Below are 17,228 nucleotides of genomic sequence, written 5' to 3' on the forward strand. Positions count from 1 at the left end.
TCCTGTGTGCCCGGAGGCTCCCAACAGCACAGCTGTGGAACAGAGACGCTTTCTTTGATGTGTGGGGATGTGTTCCAAGCCCCGAGTCCAGAGGTGGCAGGGAAGCCCCAGAAGTGCCACAGTAGGCAGGGCACCCTCTGGCCCCTTCACCAAAATGGGGCCATCTTCTCCCTACCCCCAAATCTTTAGAGACAACTAAATGCTTTAGAATAAGGGAAGATGCCCCCACAGAGTCGGGCCCCCAGGGGCTTGTGTGGACAGCAATGGCCTATGGCTATGCAATGCTCTGACTTCCTGGAGGCTTCCCTGAATCCATTCTTTGTTTGCTGGCCAAAGAAGAAGTCTCCTGCAGCCTGGGTTCAAATCCTGTCTTTACTACACACAGTGGGGTAGGACTCGTGACGCTCACCCCAACTCCCCAGAACATCCTTTGGTTCTTAGCTTTCTCATCTAAAAAGTGAGGAGGCTGGCCAGGAGCAGCAGGCCCTCCCCAACTCCAACTTCTTCCCTCGGATTTCTCTCTGCTCATGTAGTAGGAAACACGCTCTGGGCTGCAGAGCGGTTAGCCACCTGAGGGGAAGGGGCTGCTCCTTCCCTGGAAAGCCTGTCTATGCTCTAACACTCAAACCAAGGCTTTTCCCTCTGCTCCTACACACACACACACACACACACACACACACACACACACACACACACACACCCCCTCTCTCTCTCTCACTAGCCAGACACACACATACTCTCTCTCTCTTTCACACACTCTCACTAGCCAGACACACACACACTTTCTCCATCTCTCTGTCTCTCCTTTTCTCTCTCTCTCTCTCTCACACACACACACTTTCTCCGTCTATCCTTCTTTGTCTCTCTCTCACACACACACATTTTCTCCATCTCTCCTCTCTCTGTCACACACACACACACACACACACTCTCACTAGCTAGACATTCACATACACTTCCTCTCTCCTTTCTCACTCACACGCACTGTCTCTCTCTCTCATACACACACACACTCATTAGCCAGACATTCACACATACACTCTCTCCCTCTCTCTCTCACACATACACACTCTTACTCACTGACTCTCTCTCTCTTTCACACACACACACACACTCTCTCACACACATTCTCACTAGCCAGACACACACACACTTTCTCCATCTCTGTCTCTCCTTTTCCCTCTCTCTCTCTCTCTCACACACACACACACACACACACACACACACACACACACATACTTTCTCCATCTCTTCTTCTTCATCTCTCTGTCACACACACACATTTTCTCCATCTCTCCTCTCTGTCACACACACACATATATACACACTCTCACTAGCCAGACATTCACATATACTTCCTCTCTCCTTTCTCACTCACACACACACACACACACACACACTCTCTTACACATGCTGTCTCTCTCTCTCATACACACACACACTCACTAGCCATTCACACATATACTCTTTCTCTCTCCTTCTCTCTCTCTCTCTCTCTCACACACACACTTTCTCCGTCTCTCCTTCTCCCTCCCTCTCTCTCTCACATACACACACACACACACACACATACACACACACTCACTAACCACACGGAGAAAGAATGGCGGCCAGTCAGGTGCTGCATCTTCTCAAGCTACTTCAATCCTACCCATCTCTGTGTGTGTGTTTTAGCCCCAGGAGTAGACTGAAGCACAAAGGGTAGAAATCTTTCTTTTGTCTTCACTGCCAAGCCCAGTGAACTGCACACAGCAGGTGTTTAATGGATGCTGAGTCTGGTTATGTAGCACAGACCTTGCTCCCTTCTGCATTTGGGTACCTGGTTGCCTGCAGACGCCATCTAACTTCCTCTCCTATTCAGCAAGGAAAGAGGGGGACCCAGTGTCATCTTTCTTGTCAGGTCAAACTGTGGCAAAGCCTGTGCCAAGATGGTGGGAAGCTTGGAATCTGCCCATTGTGGACAGACAAGGCCATCAGCACCACCCAGCAGTGGGACCCATTAGAATGGGGCTGGTCATAAGGAGGCCTCCTTGTTTGCCCAGCGCTCAGCAGAGGGCTAGGCATGCAGATGGCCCTTAATAAATGCTTGATGACTGACTTTATTCCTCTCTACTATCACCTGTTCTTGACTCTTTTGCTTCAGCCTGTGAGGACAGAGAAGTTCTTTTCCTTGACAAGGCCAACCCCTAAACTTTATGCCCTGGAGGCCACCCCTTCTTTTGCTCCCCCGGAGTCAGTCCCCCTTCATCCTGCTCTCTCTCATCTCTACTCTCACCCACCTTCTCTCATCCCTTAGCTCTGTCCATGCTGTCTACACATACATTCCCCGATTGCCCACATTGCCTTCCCATGACCCTGCTGTCCCCTCATGCTACCATTCAGAGCTCTTCTGCCTTCATCTCAGCTCCTACTGCCTTTCCAACCCCTTTGAGCTTGGCTTTTGACCCTCTCATACAACTGAAATGGCCTCTCCTAGGCCACGATGATCTCTCAGCTGCTACCCCAATAGCCTCTTCTCGCCTGCCACCATATTCTTTGAACTTTCTGCAGCTTTGGATGCAGTTGGCCCCATCGTGCTCATCATGGCCAGTCTCTCTTCCTCCTTGGCCATCATGACCTTTCTCTCTCCTGGTTTTCCCCTATGCGTCTGCCCGCTCCATCTCTGCTTCTTGGCTGGGTCTTCATCCATTTCCCTCATGCTAACTACAGCTCTTTCCTAAAGAGAGACCCTCTTTTTTCTCTCTTTACACCTTCTTGATGGTCTTCTCAGCTCCTCACAATCACCTCTATGAGTGATGGCAGCTCATATCTCCCATTGCCTGCTGGATGTCTCCACTGTCACGTCCCCTTAGGAATCTTAAATTCAACCTATCCACAACAGAACTCACTGTCTCTCCCCCAAATTGCCTGCCTCCTCTGAACACTGCTATTTCCATCAAGACCACCACCATCCGTCTTTCTAGTCACCTCCAACCTAAAAGTCATCCCCAACCCTTCATTCTTCCCTTGCCCCATCCCATCCAATCAAATGCTAAGCCTTTCCCCTCTTCCCCCTTCAGTCACCCTCATTCAGGTCTTCTCCCCTTCTCATCTGGACGATTGCTACGAATTCTACTTGGGACTCTATTCCTAAAGTCCAGGCCTTGCCAGGTCATTCCCTTGCTTAAGGCACTTCGGTGATTCCCATGACCTCTGAGATAAAGACCCAAACTTCTCCACCTTTTACAGTATGATACACTTTCTATCTCCATCCTGACTACCCTTGACTCTGTTCTCTTCTCCATACCCTGCTCCAACCAAATTGTGACATTTCCTCTCCCACCTCCATGCTTCCACAGGGTCTGTCCTATAGAATTGCAATACTCTCCTTATTGGAAGCTCGAGTTCCCTTCCTGAAGCCTTTCCTCATTCTCCCCCCATTAGTTAGTTAGTGCCATTCCCCACTTTGTTTTATTTTGAACCTATCCTTTGTATTTATTTATCTATTTGTAATTCTCCAGGGGAAAGTAAACTCCCTGAGGACAGCAGTGGTTTCATTTTTGTAACCATCTGCCCATGCCTGGCCCGTAGTAGAGGTCTAGTTACTGCTTACCATCTAATTGACTTCCCCAATAGGGGAATCCTAACATGATTTTCTCCTGACTTCTGTGAACAATCGTACAACTGAGCCCATCCTGTCAGGGGGATGCAAGCACAGGTGCTATGTACAAGTGCTCAAGGCTTGAAGCCACCCATCCTCCCCACAGTCAGCTGCTGGGTCTCCGGGCCCTGGAACTCACCAGCTAAAGCCATGCTTGTTGGATGGTGTGTGCCTCTCCAGCAAGGCCGTCAGCTTGAGGAGCGAATACTTCTGCAGCAAGTTCATCTGAGCCACAGACTGGGAGCTGATCTGTGGCACAGTGGAGCTCTCGCCAGGTTGATGGGAGCTCTGCCAGCTTAGCCTGGGCCTGGATGAAGCAGGAGGCCATCAGGAGTCAGTTTTAATCATAACACTAACAACAACGACTAAGCATTCGCAGAGCATTTTATCTGGACCAGCTCACTGGTGTTAGCCAGGCTCCCGCAGCTAAGAAGGGTCTGAGGCAGGATTCAAACTCATGTCTTCTTGGCTCCATGTTCTATCTACTGTGCAGCTTAGCTGCCTAACCTGCATTATTAACACACCTGTTCTCTCTCTCCCACCTCTAAAGGACTGGTAAAGTCCAAGTGTGGAGGAACTCTGGGCTTCTTACACCTCTTGCCAGCGAGCCTGAGTTCCATAGGCTTACCCAACTTAGGCATGTCTCTGAGCTCAGCACAGAGAGGCTGAGCTCTAGGCTCTCTTCGGGAGAAAGGCCCAGAGCTCTGCTTCTCTGAGTTTGACACCACTGGACTAAGGCATAGGAAAACCTGAGCAGAGAGAGCATCTCTGAGGGGCAGAGCCAGCAAGAAGAATATCCCAGGGGCAGCTAGGTGGTGCAGTGGATAGAGCTCTGGCTTTGGAGTCAGGAGGACCTGAGTTTAAATCCAGTTTCAGACACTTGACACTTACTAGCTGTGTGACCCTGGGCAAGTCACTTAACCCCAATTACCTCACACACACAAATACACACATAAAAGAAGAATATCTCATCCTAGGGAAGGTTAGGATTTACAAGCCTGGTGCCTTCCTGGTAACTGAATGGCAGGATCCAAGGTCTAAAGCTGGAAGGGACCTTAAAGGCCATCGCATCTATCCCCTCAATGACATATGGGGAAACTGAGGCACAGAGAGGCTAGGTTACTGGTTCAGGTCACACAACAAATCAGTGTCTGAGATGAGATCTGAACACAGATCTTCCTGACTTCGGGTCCTGTGTCTTCTCTTTTGCTCCTTTTTCTCAGAAGGAAGTAGCCGGGTACCAGGCACTGATTTCTCTGGCTCCCTTTCTCTCCCATCCACACCTTTTTGGTGAGAGCCCAGAGCCCTCCCCATGTGGAGAAGGCAGACTTCTCACCTGTTGGAGCGTGTCAGTGACGCACCCACGCCAGAGTCCCTCCTTTCCTGGATGTCCGAGGGCTCTTCAGGCTCGTTCAGAGAGTTGCCCACACTGTCGAGGTCACTGGGCGAGGTGCGGTCATTGTCACCCTGGAGGTGGGTCTGCTTTGGGGAAGACGGGCAGGGGGAGACCGAGTCCAGTGCAGAATCAGAGTCCCCCTCGTCGGAGAACTTCTCTGACCACTGGTTGACCATCCTCTGCATCCCTTTCACATGACACAAGATATCATCCAGCTCGGGGAAGATGTCCTCCTGCTCGAGGTCAGCAAGGTCCCCGGAGCTGGAGTACAGGCTGGAGCCAGGCACGTTGTCATAGACGCTGAGGCGGCTGCTTACGGAACAGGAGGAATTGTGCCGCCGCAGCCCCTTGGCACTCTCTCGGCCATGGCCATGAAAGCTCCCCGCCCTCCAGTTGGTGGCAGAGCCTTCGTTGCCCGGGGGAGGGAAGCGGCCGTTGGAGAGGGCCTTGGGGAAGGTGCCGGGCTTGTGGTCCTCGGGAATGTAGAATATCGTGTCCTCTGGGCAGCTGTCGCGGTTCCTGCGGTTCTGCTCGAGGACGCTGTCGAAAGCCGCCTGGTCAAAGGGGTCAAAGCCTTCCAGGTACATTCCACCCCTCTTCTGGCAGGTGCTGAGGCTGCGGGTCCGGGTCACGGGGCTGGGGGTGCTGACGGCACTGCCACTCTCTGACTGGCTGCTGCTGCTGCTGCTGCTGGTCTGGGTGGAGTTGGAGATGCTTCTCTTGTGGACACCAGGGACGCTGAAGTGGCTGCTACCCAGGCTGGAGATCTCCACACAGTGCAGATGCCTCAGCTTCTCCTGGACTGCCCCCTCCTGCAGGACGGGGCCACTGATGACCAGGCCCAGCTTTGGGGGAGCTGCCTTGGTCCTGCCGGTGTGGGAACGCCGTAACTTCAGACTCTCCATCCTCTTGAGCAGGCCTCTTGGCTTGGCCTTGGCTGGCTGTCCCTGGGCTTTGGTGCTGATGCTTGGCAGCTCTGTGGGGGACGGCAGGGAACCATCCTCCCGGGGACCTGAGGAGCAGACACTCACCACGGAGTTTGCCCGGGGCATGCCAGGTTCAACTGGGAGACTGTTGGCGCTGCTGAGGCTGCGGATGGAGGCCAGTTCCTGGCCGTCACTCAAGTCAGTCAGCAGGCTTTCTCGACTAGCAGTACTGGCAAGGGTCTGGTTCCCTGGTGCCCCGGCAGCCAGGCTGGGTATGGGAGGGAAGACGTCAAACTCATCCATCCTGGACCATCTCTTGCTGTCCCTCTGGAAAGTCCACTTGCCGCTGATGGCGCACGGCTCATCCTCATCTGAGTCCTCGCTCTGGAAAGAAAGAAAAAGGGGTAAGTCACATGCCATGGCCACCGGCAAGACCTGTCACGAGACAAAGAGTAAGACGCAGGCAAGTGTGCACGAACAAAACCAAAGCAGAAAAGCTCTTCTCAATCCCAGGGAACCATCGTACCAAGTGGCACAGACTGGGTCAGCCACTAGGAGTCCAGAGCAGCTGCTCAGGCGGTCACGGCAGAGACCCCTGAGGTCAAGGGAAGTTTTGACCTGGAGACAATGTCCAGCTGGAGCCAGTGCTAGAGGGAGGACTGCCAGAGAGAGAGAGAGAGAGAGAGAGTGCGTGTGCACATGTGTGAGAGTATATTTGTGAGTGTATGTGCGCGAGAGTATGTGTGTGAGTGTGTACATGTGTATATGTGTGTAAGTGTGTGAATGCATGAGAGTATGTGTAAATAGGAGTGTGTGTATGTGAGTGTGTGAGCACGTGTGTGTATGAGAGAGTGCGTGTGCACATGTGTGAGAGTATATGTGTGTGTATGTGCATGAGAGTATGTGTGTGTGTGTGTGTGTGTGTGTATGAGTGAGAGAGAGAGAGAGAGTGTGTGTGTGTGAGAGGTGACTCAGGGCAAGGCAGGGGATCCAGGATGATTCCTGAAAAGCCTGTTCCCCAGAGGAGCATGCCCTCTGGGGACCAGGAGAATGCCCTTGGGCCAGGGGCTGCCCCGCTCTCTCCTCTCCCTTCCCAAACTTGAGAAAACAACTCCTATGTCCATCCTGGGCCTCCCATATCTAGTGCTGAGAACCCTGGAGGCCGGCTGGTACAACCTAATCATTTTACAGATGAGGAAACTGAGGCTCAAGGCTGGGAGGGGCCTCAGAGGCCACTGGTTTAGAGGAGACTGAGGGAGGCTTCCCTCAGACAGGAAGTGGAAGCACCAGGGTAGGCCCCAGGCCCTCTGCCTCGAGCACTCCAGCAGCACTGGGGACCGCTCTTGGCCCGGCTAGAACAGCTCAGTCTCTCCAGGCATGACATTTGTCCCTTGCACGTTACCCAGCCTCTCTTGGTACATATGGACGGAAGAAGGCCAGGCTATTACTGCCTGCTATCCAGCCTCCTTGGGTGCCCCTTTCCCTCACTCCCCCCAGATCTCAGGACGCCAGCCCGCTGGGGCACCTTGGTGTCAGTGTGCCAGTGTGGCAGAACACACATGCCAACGGGGCCATCGATGTCCTTACCCGCTTCCTGTGGGGGCTGATCTCCAGCTTCATTACTGCACACTTATTTAACGTGTTCAAGCGCCTGCAGAGCAAAGACATACGTGTGTTCAGCAAAGCAGGGCAGTGCCAGGTGGCTCCCCCTACCAGCCAACCCCGAGGCAGCAGCCAGGGGCGCCCTATGCCTCATGCCCCTCGGAGCTTCTCGACAAGGATGTGGTCATCTCCAGTGAGAAGGAATGTGGAACACGGGCTCTGCCACCGAAGGGATGCCTTTGATCCAGGGCTGCCAAAGTCACTGTCACAGTAGGTACCACCCAAGCCCCCCGGCCCCCTCAGCTGGGTCTGTATCAGAAAGAGAAGGTGCAATCATTAGAGATGAAGTAGCAGAATGACCAACTCTCTCCTTGGCCAGTGTGTCCCAAGGACCCTGGGGTCTTGAGGACAAGGGCCGTCTGGTTGTTGTTTTTGTGTGTGTGTGTCCTTGGTGTTCAGCACACCACTTGGCACCTGAAAAGTGTTTTTTCATGCACTCATTGACAGATGGCCACAGATAGCTCTATGTGTAAGTCCCCTTACACACTATGGCCTGCCACCGTCTATACCATAGTCAGGTTGATCTATAAGGCCCTACCCACTTCCCATTTTAGGAGCCTGGTGATGTGGAACAAATATGTTTTGGAGGGCCAATGCAGCTGCACACGATGTCCCGCTGCCTTATGAGCAGAAAGTAGCTGGGAAACTGAGGCTGATGGTGTGCCCCTCCCTTCCCCCGCCCCACGCTCCAAAAGCCCACCCAAGAACAGAGGAGGAATGGAAATGCACTGACAGCCCCTGGAAGACAGCCACCACCAGGAGCAGTGGGCCTCTGAGATGCCCCGCTCCCAGTGTGGGAGCCTTTTTAATGAGTGACACCTTCCAGAGGGGGTGGTGAAGTGCGGTCCATGCAGGTGGGTGAGCATTTCAACAGGGCAAACAGAGCCAGCTCCCCAGCATTCTTGTGTCATTTTGGGAAATGCCTTTCGGGACAGAAATGCCTGGCTCTCTGATAACTGCCTGAACAAAAGCCACAAGGCCACGGCTCCAGGGCCTACTTCTAACTAGTACATTCGTGAATGGATTTTGTGATTCCAAACGATCAAAGTCTAAAGGACTTTCTTTTAGAGGATGCTTTCAGATGTCTCTGTTGTCGAGACTCCAGGGTCCCTCGGGTCCCCCACCTTCTCCTGATGGTGCCCAAAGCCAAGCCAGCCTGACTTTGGGAGCCAATGTTAACTTAATTTTCTTGAAAACAAAATCCCCAAATAAAAGCCCAAGGAATGTAACGCAGTAACAGGGCATTAATGAGTCAACTCCCAACAGCATCCTGGCTAAGATGGCCTGGTACCCCTGCTTCCCTCTAATGGCTTCCAGATGACCCCACTTGTGTGTGTCTGCCGGCTCTCTGCCATCCTGGCCTGGCCATTATTTATAGGCCTGGGCTGTTAATGTGCACAAGAATACCTGGGTTAGGCTGTAGGCCGGCCATGGGCCTCCTTTGATGTTTCAGGGTAAAACACATTGGGGCTGACTGATAAGCCCTCCTGGCCCTGACAGATTAAAGGCACCCTAGGTCAGCATCCTGTTTACAGAAGACAGCCCCAGGCAGTCGTGGCAGATAACCCAGAGTATGCTCCATAAAGAATCTTCTTTAGAAAAGAGATGGAGTGAGGAGGGAGGGGGAGGGGATGTAGGGAAGGGAGAGAGAAGATGTAATCAAGAGAAAAGAGGACGTTTCTCCTAGGCAACCCTGCTAGCACCCCGGCCTCGCTGAAATCATCACAGGAATTGCCAGGGTGCCTAGGTGGCGCTCACTTTGGGCCTCAAGTCCACACAGCTGGCTTGGGAAATTCTATAACAAACACCACAAGGTTCCATCTTGGGCTTCATTTCACAGAGCAAGCCTGGGTGCAAGGCTGGCCCAGAGGGTGAGCGGTGTCCCAGCCCCCGACCCAGGGCCTCCTGCAGAGTTCTCTGCCACTGTTCAATCAAAGGGTCAGAGCTGGATCTCTAGGCCTCGAAGGGTGCTCTAACGAGCCATCCGTGACGTTATTTGGTGCTGGTTAAGGAACAGAACAGCTGAGAAGGGGAAGAATCGTGAACCATCCCATTCAACCTGAGAACACAATTACTTGTAGGAGATGGGTGTCATCATCTGCAATGGCTGAAGATTTCAGGATGGAAAGCATTTTGGCAGAAATTAGGTTTAGACCCACAACTTGTACCACATTTCACAATAAGCTCGAAATGATGAAAACATTAAGTCACACCATTAAAAAAAAGTAGAATCAAATCGGGGGCTCTTTCCTTCTGGAGGTGATGTGCTGACAACTTGGTGAGTTTTAATTAGCTTGTCTCTTCCCCTCCCTTCTCTTTTTTAAATAAGGGTTAGTGTGCTGCGTAAGGGGGTGGGGGAGGGTCCTATATGAGGGTGATATGAAAACACAAGATAGAGGTTTTATAGAGAGCTGGGAGGGATTTTATTCCAATACCCTCATTTTCCATGAGGGAAACAGGTTGGTTGGATGAAGGAAGCCTCCAAGGGTTTGGGAAAGTGAAGAGGCCCAAAGCCCCAGAAATAGGATAATTGGCCCAGAGAAAGGAGACCAGCACCCCTGCTTATTCCAGATAAAACGTTTCTAAAGGCAGGACTTTCAATGACCCCAAATTGTTCTGTTTTCTTCCAAGGAGATTTCTAAAACCTCTTCCAAAGCTAGACCTTGTCTGTCTCTGACAGTTGGTCCAATTAAAACAAAGCCCTACAATTTAAGGGGTTTATGCTAACTTCACAGAAGGCCAAAATGTTGAAAAATAGGACATAGGTGATCTAGAGTGTGAGAAGGGCCACAGTGACATGGAAGGGGAGCTGGATTCAGCGTCAGAAGGACCGCTCTGGCCCATTCTCAATGTGCCATCCTTGGAGCGTCAATGTCCCTGGCGACTCTCCAAAAGATGCCAATCTATAGGGTAGAGGGATTTCCTTACTGCAAACTCCCTCACCCCAACCGCCCACCAATAAAAGTTGCCAAGAGGCTGCCTGGCATTGTGGTCTGAAGAGCTGACCTTGACTCTTGCCTCCCACCCAAGCTCTGTGACCAAGGCTACCTTAGTCCCCTCTCAGCCCCTGCCTCCAACTGGGGGACATCAAACCTGGTGCTAATGACTTCCCAGGATGATGCTACAAAACCAGGTGTTGCTACAATGAAAAAGCAGGGGCTGCCTGGGTTCTCCTCCATGGAGGCCAGGCTAGAAATCCACAATATGAGTTTATCCCTAACACATTTGGGGCACTGCCAGGGTCCCCAGACTATCTCATTTACAGATGAGGAAACTGAGGCTAAGAACAGTTATATCACTTGCCCAAGGTCACAGAAACCAGAACTCCTGCCCTCCCGGACTCCAAATCTGGGCTTCTAACCACTCCACTCCACTGCCTCTCATGTGGCATGGTTGACTTATCATGCCCTGGGCACCTACAAGCCCAACCTTTTTTTGTAAGGATGCGTCTCCTGCTTCCTGGACCTGTGCAGAGCAGATTTCTTTGGTCTGAAGGGCAAGGCTCCATATTTCTCCCCATTAAACTCTGTTATTAGATCCAGCCCGTCAAGACTGACTGGCCATTAGTCAGTCAGTCAACAAGCATTTATGAAGTGTTAAGAACTGAGGATCCAAAGACACAAAAGACAGTCTCTGCCTTTAAGGAGAACTCCCAGGCTGCTGGGGAGACAGCAGCTGACAACTCGGAACAAACGAGGCAGGCAAGAGAAATCTGAAATAATCAGGAGCTTGATGGCGCCAGAATTGGGGGCATCAGGGAGGCCCCAGCTGTCCCTTCCCCTAAGACGCCCCATGAAGGCGCCATTTCTCCATCCGTCCAAACTCAATGAGCAGGAAAAGTGCCACGAAATGCAACTGAAAGGCTACGATGAAAGGGAAGGAAACCATTGTCCAAAGTATCTGAGCCCAACTTGAGGCGGAAGCTCGAGGAACAGAGGGGGGTGGGGGTGGGGCTCTTCACCCCGGCATGGGCACCAGGGCAGATTCAATGTGCAGTCGTGGAGAGAACACGAGAGCCGGAAGGTTCAGAGGAGGGGAGAGTGTGGGGGAAGGACACGCCACGGGTAAGATGTCTGGGACACATCCATTGGGAGAGGTCCTGGAGAGAAGAGTGCGATTGACAAGGTCAAAGGCTGCAGAGGGGACGAGGAGAATGAGGACAAAGGTCTGTGGACCGGGCCATGGAGAGATCGATGGTGCTTTAAAGCCGGGAGGGACCAGAGGACAGAACTGATCCCTGAGATGGAGAAAAGGACGAGCCCAGGGTCACATGGCTAGTAAGGGTTACGGCGGCACTTGAACACGGGTCTTCTTGACCACATTGCCTCTCCTGCTGAGGGCTTTCTCTTGCAGCATAAGCCTGCTTCTGTAAAGAGTGAACATGATTCCCAAGGCCTACACAGCAGGCCTCACAGCAGAGCCATGGCCCTGACGGCCCTTCCTCAGTCTCCCTGCCACGCCCTCCTTGGCAGTCTGTGGAAGCCTCGGCTGACAGTGGCCAAGTCTCTGTCTCCAGGGTCAGTCTGACCCTTCTGACCTTCTGGGTCGGGGAGCTGTCGCTCCTTTAGACCGACAGCTGCTTCATCCAGGGCCCAGGGACCTGATGTGTTGGGCCCCTGGGAGGCCTCATTCTGAGAGAGGTCACACCGTATATTCTCCCCAAATCAGGTGGGGAGAATCTGGTCATGGCTGAAAATCGATGGGGCTGGGGAGCGCGGCATATTTTCACTGCATCTGTTTTCCCTCCTGTTTCCCTCCCAAGAATCCTCACTTTGAAAAGACCCTAGATATAAATCTGGAAGTGACTTCAGAGGCCATTGGGTCCAACGTCCTCATTTTACAGGTGAAGAAACTGAGGCCCAGGGAGGTGGAGGGCCTTTCCTGAGGTCTAGAGGTGGGACACCTCCTCTGACTCCAGAGCTAATCTTCTCACCATACCTCCTAGTGGGGATTCACCCTGATCTAGTCCCCATTCCAGATCTCTTTCCTCCCCGCCCTGACCCCTCAGGGATGGAACACTAAGCCTCTTTAAGGCTTAAGCCCCACCTCTACCCCCAATTAATGTAACTAAGGAAATGCTATACCCCAGCCCTTTTCAGGGAAGAGGCCTCTTGCTCTGAGTGGCAGAATCAACCCAAGTTTTAGAACAGGTGTGAGCAAATCGAGGTGACCTCTACACAAGTCCTTGGTTTGGGAGGAGAGATGTTTCCGGCCCCTGGACATCATCGAGCAGATGCTGGGCAGGAAACAGCCTGGGATCCCTATAAACAAGTTGCAGTTCGGCTGTGAGGGCAGCCTGAGAGGGCCAAGCCTGAGCAGGACAAGACATGCTTCCCCCACCCATTGTGGCCTTTCTGGGAAGGGGTAGCCCACCAGGGCTCCCACTTACCGGTACAAGGCCTCAATGGAGTCTCGGTCCAAGAAGTCATGCTCTCTCTTGACCAGCGTGATATCAATGGGAAACAGGAGATCTGCGGAGGGCAAGAGGCAAGCCTTTGTGAAAGCAGCCGGCACATGTTGGGAGGGCCCACCAGGCTGGAGATCACTGAGGCTGCTGCGGCAGCATCCTCCAGAAAGACCATTCAGGTCAGACCTGGAGCCTTCTGGGAGCAGAAATATCTGCCCCAGAGAGCAAGTGAAGTCTAAGCCACACTGGAGAGGAGGAGCCACCGTGTGTGTGTGTGTGTGTGTGTGTGTGTGTGTGTGTGTATTTCATCCAGGGGCAGGCAGCAGGACCAGGGTGGGTCTAAAGAGCCTATTTTAAGCCCATGGGTTTTCCTGTGAAAAGGTGAGATGGAAAGTCACTGGGTGAAGGGGAAATTATGACAGTTCCTGAGGAATCTGAGTTTCACCCTCCTTACAACCCACCTGAGCAACTTTGGACCGGTCACTTAAGCTCCTGCAAAAGGATGGGGCTGAGAATGGATAACCTCCAAGACCCCCTCTAGCAGCAATAATAATGAAGATGATAATAGCAACTGACATTTATATAGTCAGCACCTAATACGTACCAGCCATAGGCTAAGTACTTCTCAATTTTTATCTCATTTGATTCTCAGAACATCTCTGGGAGATAGGTATTATTTATTATTTAATTAATTTTACAGATGAGAAAACTGAGGCAGACAGAAGTGACTTGTCTAGGGCCACACATCTAAGAAGTATCTGAGACATGAACTCAGGTCTTCCTGATTCCAGGCCGGGTGCTGCCTCGATGCCCCCAGAGCTGGGATCCTTGGCATGACATGTGGGAAGCTGCCAAGTGCAAGACCTTCCGCTGCTCCCCCCCACCCCAACACCATTCGGCAGCAATGGGAGGTCAAGCGGAGGAGGCAGTTGGCCTGCCTAAGAGCCGCGAGCAGGAGCCAGGCTCATCACTACACTGGCTTTGGCTCCACCTTCGAGAAGCAGGAGGACTCACTTTGCGTCCTGGGGGTGGCCCTCGTTAGACACGAGGACAGGTACGAGGACGTGACGCGGCAACGAGTCACCCCAGTGAACGTTTCTCTGAGCCCCTGAGTGAGTGAGTCATTGGTGGAAGGGGAAACCACAAGGAAAAAGCTGGAAAACAGCCCATCAGCCACCGCGTCTCCGGCAGATGACCCAATAATGGCTCTTCCAGTCAGAAATCCCTCCATCCACAGGCCTCCACAGAACCCTGATTTTGTTTTCCTGGTCTCAAAGGGGGCAGGGCAGGAGTGTTCCTATGAGCAGCACTGAGTTTGCGGCTTGGGATCCCCCCGTCAATGTTCTTAAGAGAGAGTCCTGGATAGAGCACCGGCCCTGGATTCAGGAGGATCTGAGTTCAAATGTGGCCTCAGACACATAACACTTACTAGCTGTGTGACCCTGGTCAAGTCACTTAACCCTATTGCCTAGCCCAAAAAAAAAAAGAAAGAGAGGGGCCTGGAGCACAGAGGTGAATGACTTGTCCGGGGCTCCATAGCCAAGATGTCAGAGCAAGGACCAGAACCCGAGACTGAAGGCCAGCTCTCTACTGACCAGAACAGGTGACCTCTCAGATTCTTTTATAATGGTGCTTTGCTGCCCAAAGCCCTGTGCCCCTTCCCCACTCACCTTCATACAGCTGGGCGTACTGAGGGAAACCGGCTGCCCGCAGCCAGTCACAAGCTTCTTTGGCCTCGATTTCTGGAGGGGAACAGAGACAAGACGCCTGGTTAGTCCTGAAGGGCTCACCCACCTTCAGCACTCAAGGAGAAAAAGAAAGAACAATCGCGTCCCAGGGGAAATGGAGCCTTTCTCAGCTGCAAAAATAAATAGTGGGAAGAAGGCCAAGAGGAGAGAAGGCCACCGGCCCAGCATCGAGGACGTCTGAGGCTGTCAGCTGTGTGCCTGGTTCGAGGTGAGGGGCTGGACGAGGACAGAGACCGAGAGGTTAGGGGACTGCTGCTGATGCCTAGATAAGGGGAGGAGAGAGAAGAGATTTGGGGAGAAAGTCCAAAGGGCCAGGAGAAGGGTTTTCAGCCTGGGCAGACTTTGGCATATTTGTGAAGTGAAGGGACAGAGCCAGTGGCCATGGAGGCTCAAACCTGGCATAACCGCAGAGGAAGACCTCAGGTTTCTTGGACATCATCTCATACATAAAATTACAGTTATAGTTATAGAGGGGTGACATGAAGGGACCACTAGGCCATGTTACCACCCCCTGGAGTCACCCGGTGCTGCCTTCCCTGCTTCTAGACCTGGCCTCTCCCATCACTGTCCTGTGCCTCACTGAGGTCATGTGGGGCTCCTGGGCTGTGCTCTTCACCTCAGGATCTCCAGGCCCCCCCGTCTGTCCCACAACTGTCCTTTATGTGTTGTCTTTCCCAATGAGAGAGTAGGCACTCTGAGAGCAAGGCTAGCTTCCTTGTTTCCGTTGGTGCCCCCAGGATTTATCCCAGTGCTGAACACCTTGTTAGCACTTCTTAGTAGTTTTCAGTTGATTGTTCATTTAATTCAATTTAAAACCAGCTCCCCAATAAATCGACAATGCCAAATATGGAATTTTGTAAAGGCCTGTGCTTGTAATGGGGAAATGAGGCCTCCTCAAGTGACAAGCAGAAGCTTTGCCCTGATTTGGCACCATAAAATTATTTCTGTCAGACAAAAGCTTGGTTTTTCTGTTAAATTGGTTATTTCTCACTGTTTCCCAGGCCCCATCAGAGGCTTGCTCGGCCCAAGGAGCCCAGAGATCCCCCCGACTCTGGAGGTGTGGGTGTGGACAGCAAGCACGGGAAGAGGGTCATGTTGGGAGCCATTCTCCAAAGGACAAAAAATGCCTTTGGATTCTAAAAATACAATGGGAGCACAATGAAGCCTTTATTCCTGGCTTTCCTCAGGCAAACAGCTTGCAAATGTGTGAGGAGGAAACAGGAAATTTTTATTGGAAACAGCTTTATTTGCTGCTCTGTTCCCCCAAGTAGCCCTGCACAATTAGGTAAAGAACAGGGGATCCTTTTGTGCAGGCCCAGGGGCCATGGGTGCCATTTTTCAGCTGAGTGCCATGATCAAATGGTGCCAGGAGAGGATGGCCTCAGTGTCCTTCCAACCTACCCACAATCCGGGCACAGCGCCCATCACCATTCTGTTCTGCTCATCACTAGGCCTTGGCCAGCTCATAAGGCCCACAGACAGCACCCCGGAAAAGCTGCTCCCATCACATCCCCTCATTCATTTGTTCAACAAGCACTTGATATATTCAAGGAACTATAATAAACACTGAGGATATAAAAATGAACAAAAGAAGATCGTTCCTGCCTTGAAGGCTCTTCCTGGGGACAGATACAGCATTTAATCTGGCAGGAGAGAGAGCACCAGCACTGAAGGGATCCCCCAAGGGTGGACGTAGGTGTGGGTGACAGAGGCTCCCCAACCCGTCTGAAGGTCTCAGCCAGGACTCTTGGGCTCAGACAAGGAGCTGGCTCTTGGCTGACAGTGTGGGATTCCCAACAAGCTGCATAGACAAAGAATGACTTGGAGGATGGCATCCAGATCAGGAGAACCCTTTGAGGACGCCCTCCAGGAAGACCCAGGCAGGAATGGGAGAAGTGAGGATGAGCCAAGGTTGTTTCCAGTCTTTCGGCTCTTTCACACTTCCAAAGACCCTGGAAGCTCAGGGAACCAGAGACGCCCTCACTGGAGCTGAGCTGTGCCTAGCCTCCTCTCTGAGCTAACTAAGCTCCTCTTGGGTCACACTCACTCCTGACCTACCTCAGTAAAATCCACTCCACACTGCCGCTGCTGCTTCATGGTGGTCCCTTCTCCAAGGCTGCATCAGCCTGAACCCAACCTGTCATAGGGGCTTCAGCCCCTGGCGCACAAGGGGCAAAGTCCACCTCCCTCCTGAGGCCCTGAGGCAGACTTTGAGCTCTAGGACTCTATGATGAATCCTAGGTACAGTTCTAAGTAACCACCAACACCATGTAGTATAATCTTCCAGTTTACGGAGCAGGAAACAGACCCAGCCCAAGGCCCACAGATGGAAAGTGACTGTCTCTCACTCTCCTCCACACACATCTTCCCATTCCTTGACCTTTCTAGATATTAATGCAGGGGAAATGGGTGGGAGTTTCAATCTATAAAGGACTATGGCTTCCTTAGG

The 17,228-nt window shown here is 52.3% G+C and overlaps 1 protein-coding gene across 3 annotated transcripts in view; it reads right to left on the bottom strand.

The window, feature by feature from the left end:
• Window positions 1-17,228, bottom strand: part of DLC1 (DLC1 Rho GTPase activating protein) — a 213,464-nt gene that overhangs the window by 18,252 nt on the left and 177,984 nt on the right. For all 3 annotated transcript variants that reach the window (XM_027853682.1, XM_027853683.1, XM_027853684.1), the window contains 5 exons: window positions 14,702-14,773; window positions 13,014-13,095; window positions 7,550-7,613; window positions 4,977-6,346; window positions 3,780-3,947 (listed from right to left, as the gene is read on the bottom strand). In XM_027853682.1, coding sequence (XP_027709483.1) covers window positions 3,780-3,947; window positions 4,977-6,346; window positions 7,550-7,613; window positions 13,014-13,095; window positions 14,702-14,773 — 1,756 coding nt within the window. The remainder of the gene's footprint in view (window positions 1-3,779; window positions 3,948-4,976; window positions 6,347-7,549; window positions 7,614-13,013; window positions 13,096-14,701; window positions 14,774-17,228) is intronic.

Source organism: Vombatus ursinus, unplaced genomic scaffold (genome assembly GCF_900497805.2).
Source record: "Vombatus ursinus unplaced genomic scaffold, bare-nosed wombat genome assembly UNPS02010193.1, whole genome shotgun sequence".
Taxonomy (NCBI): Eukaryota; Metazoa; Chordata; class Mammalia; order Diprotodontia; family Vombatidae; genus Vombatus; species Vombatus ursinus.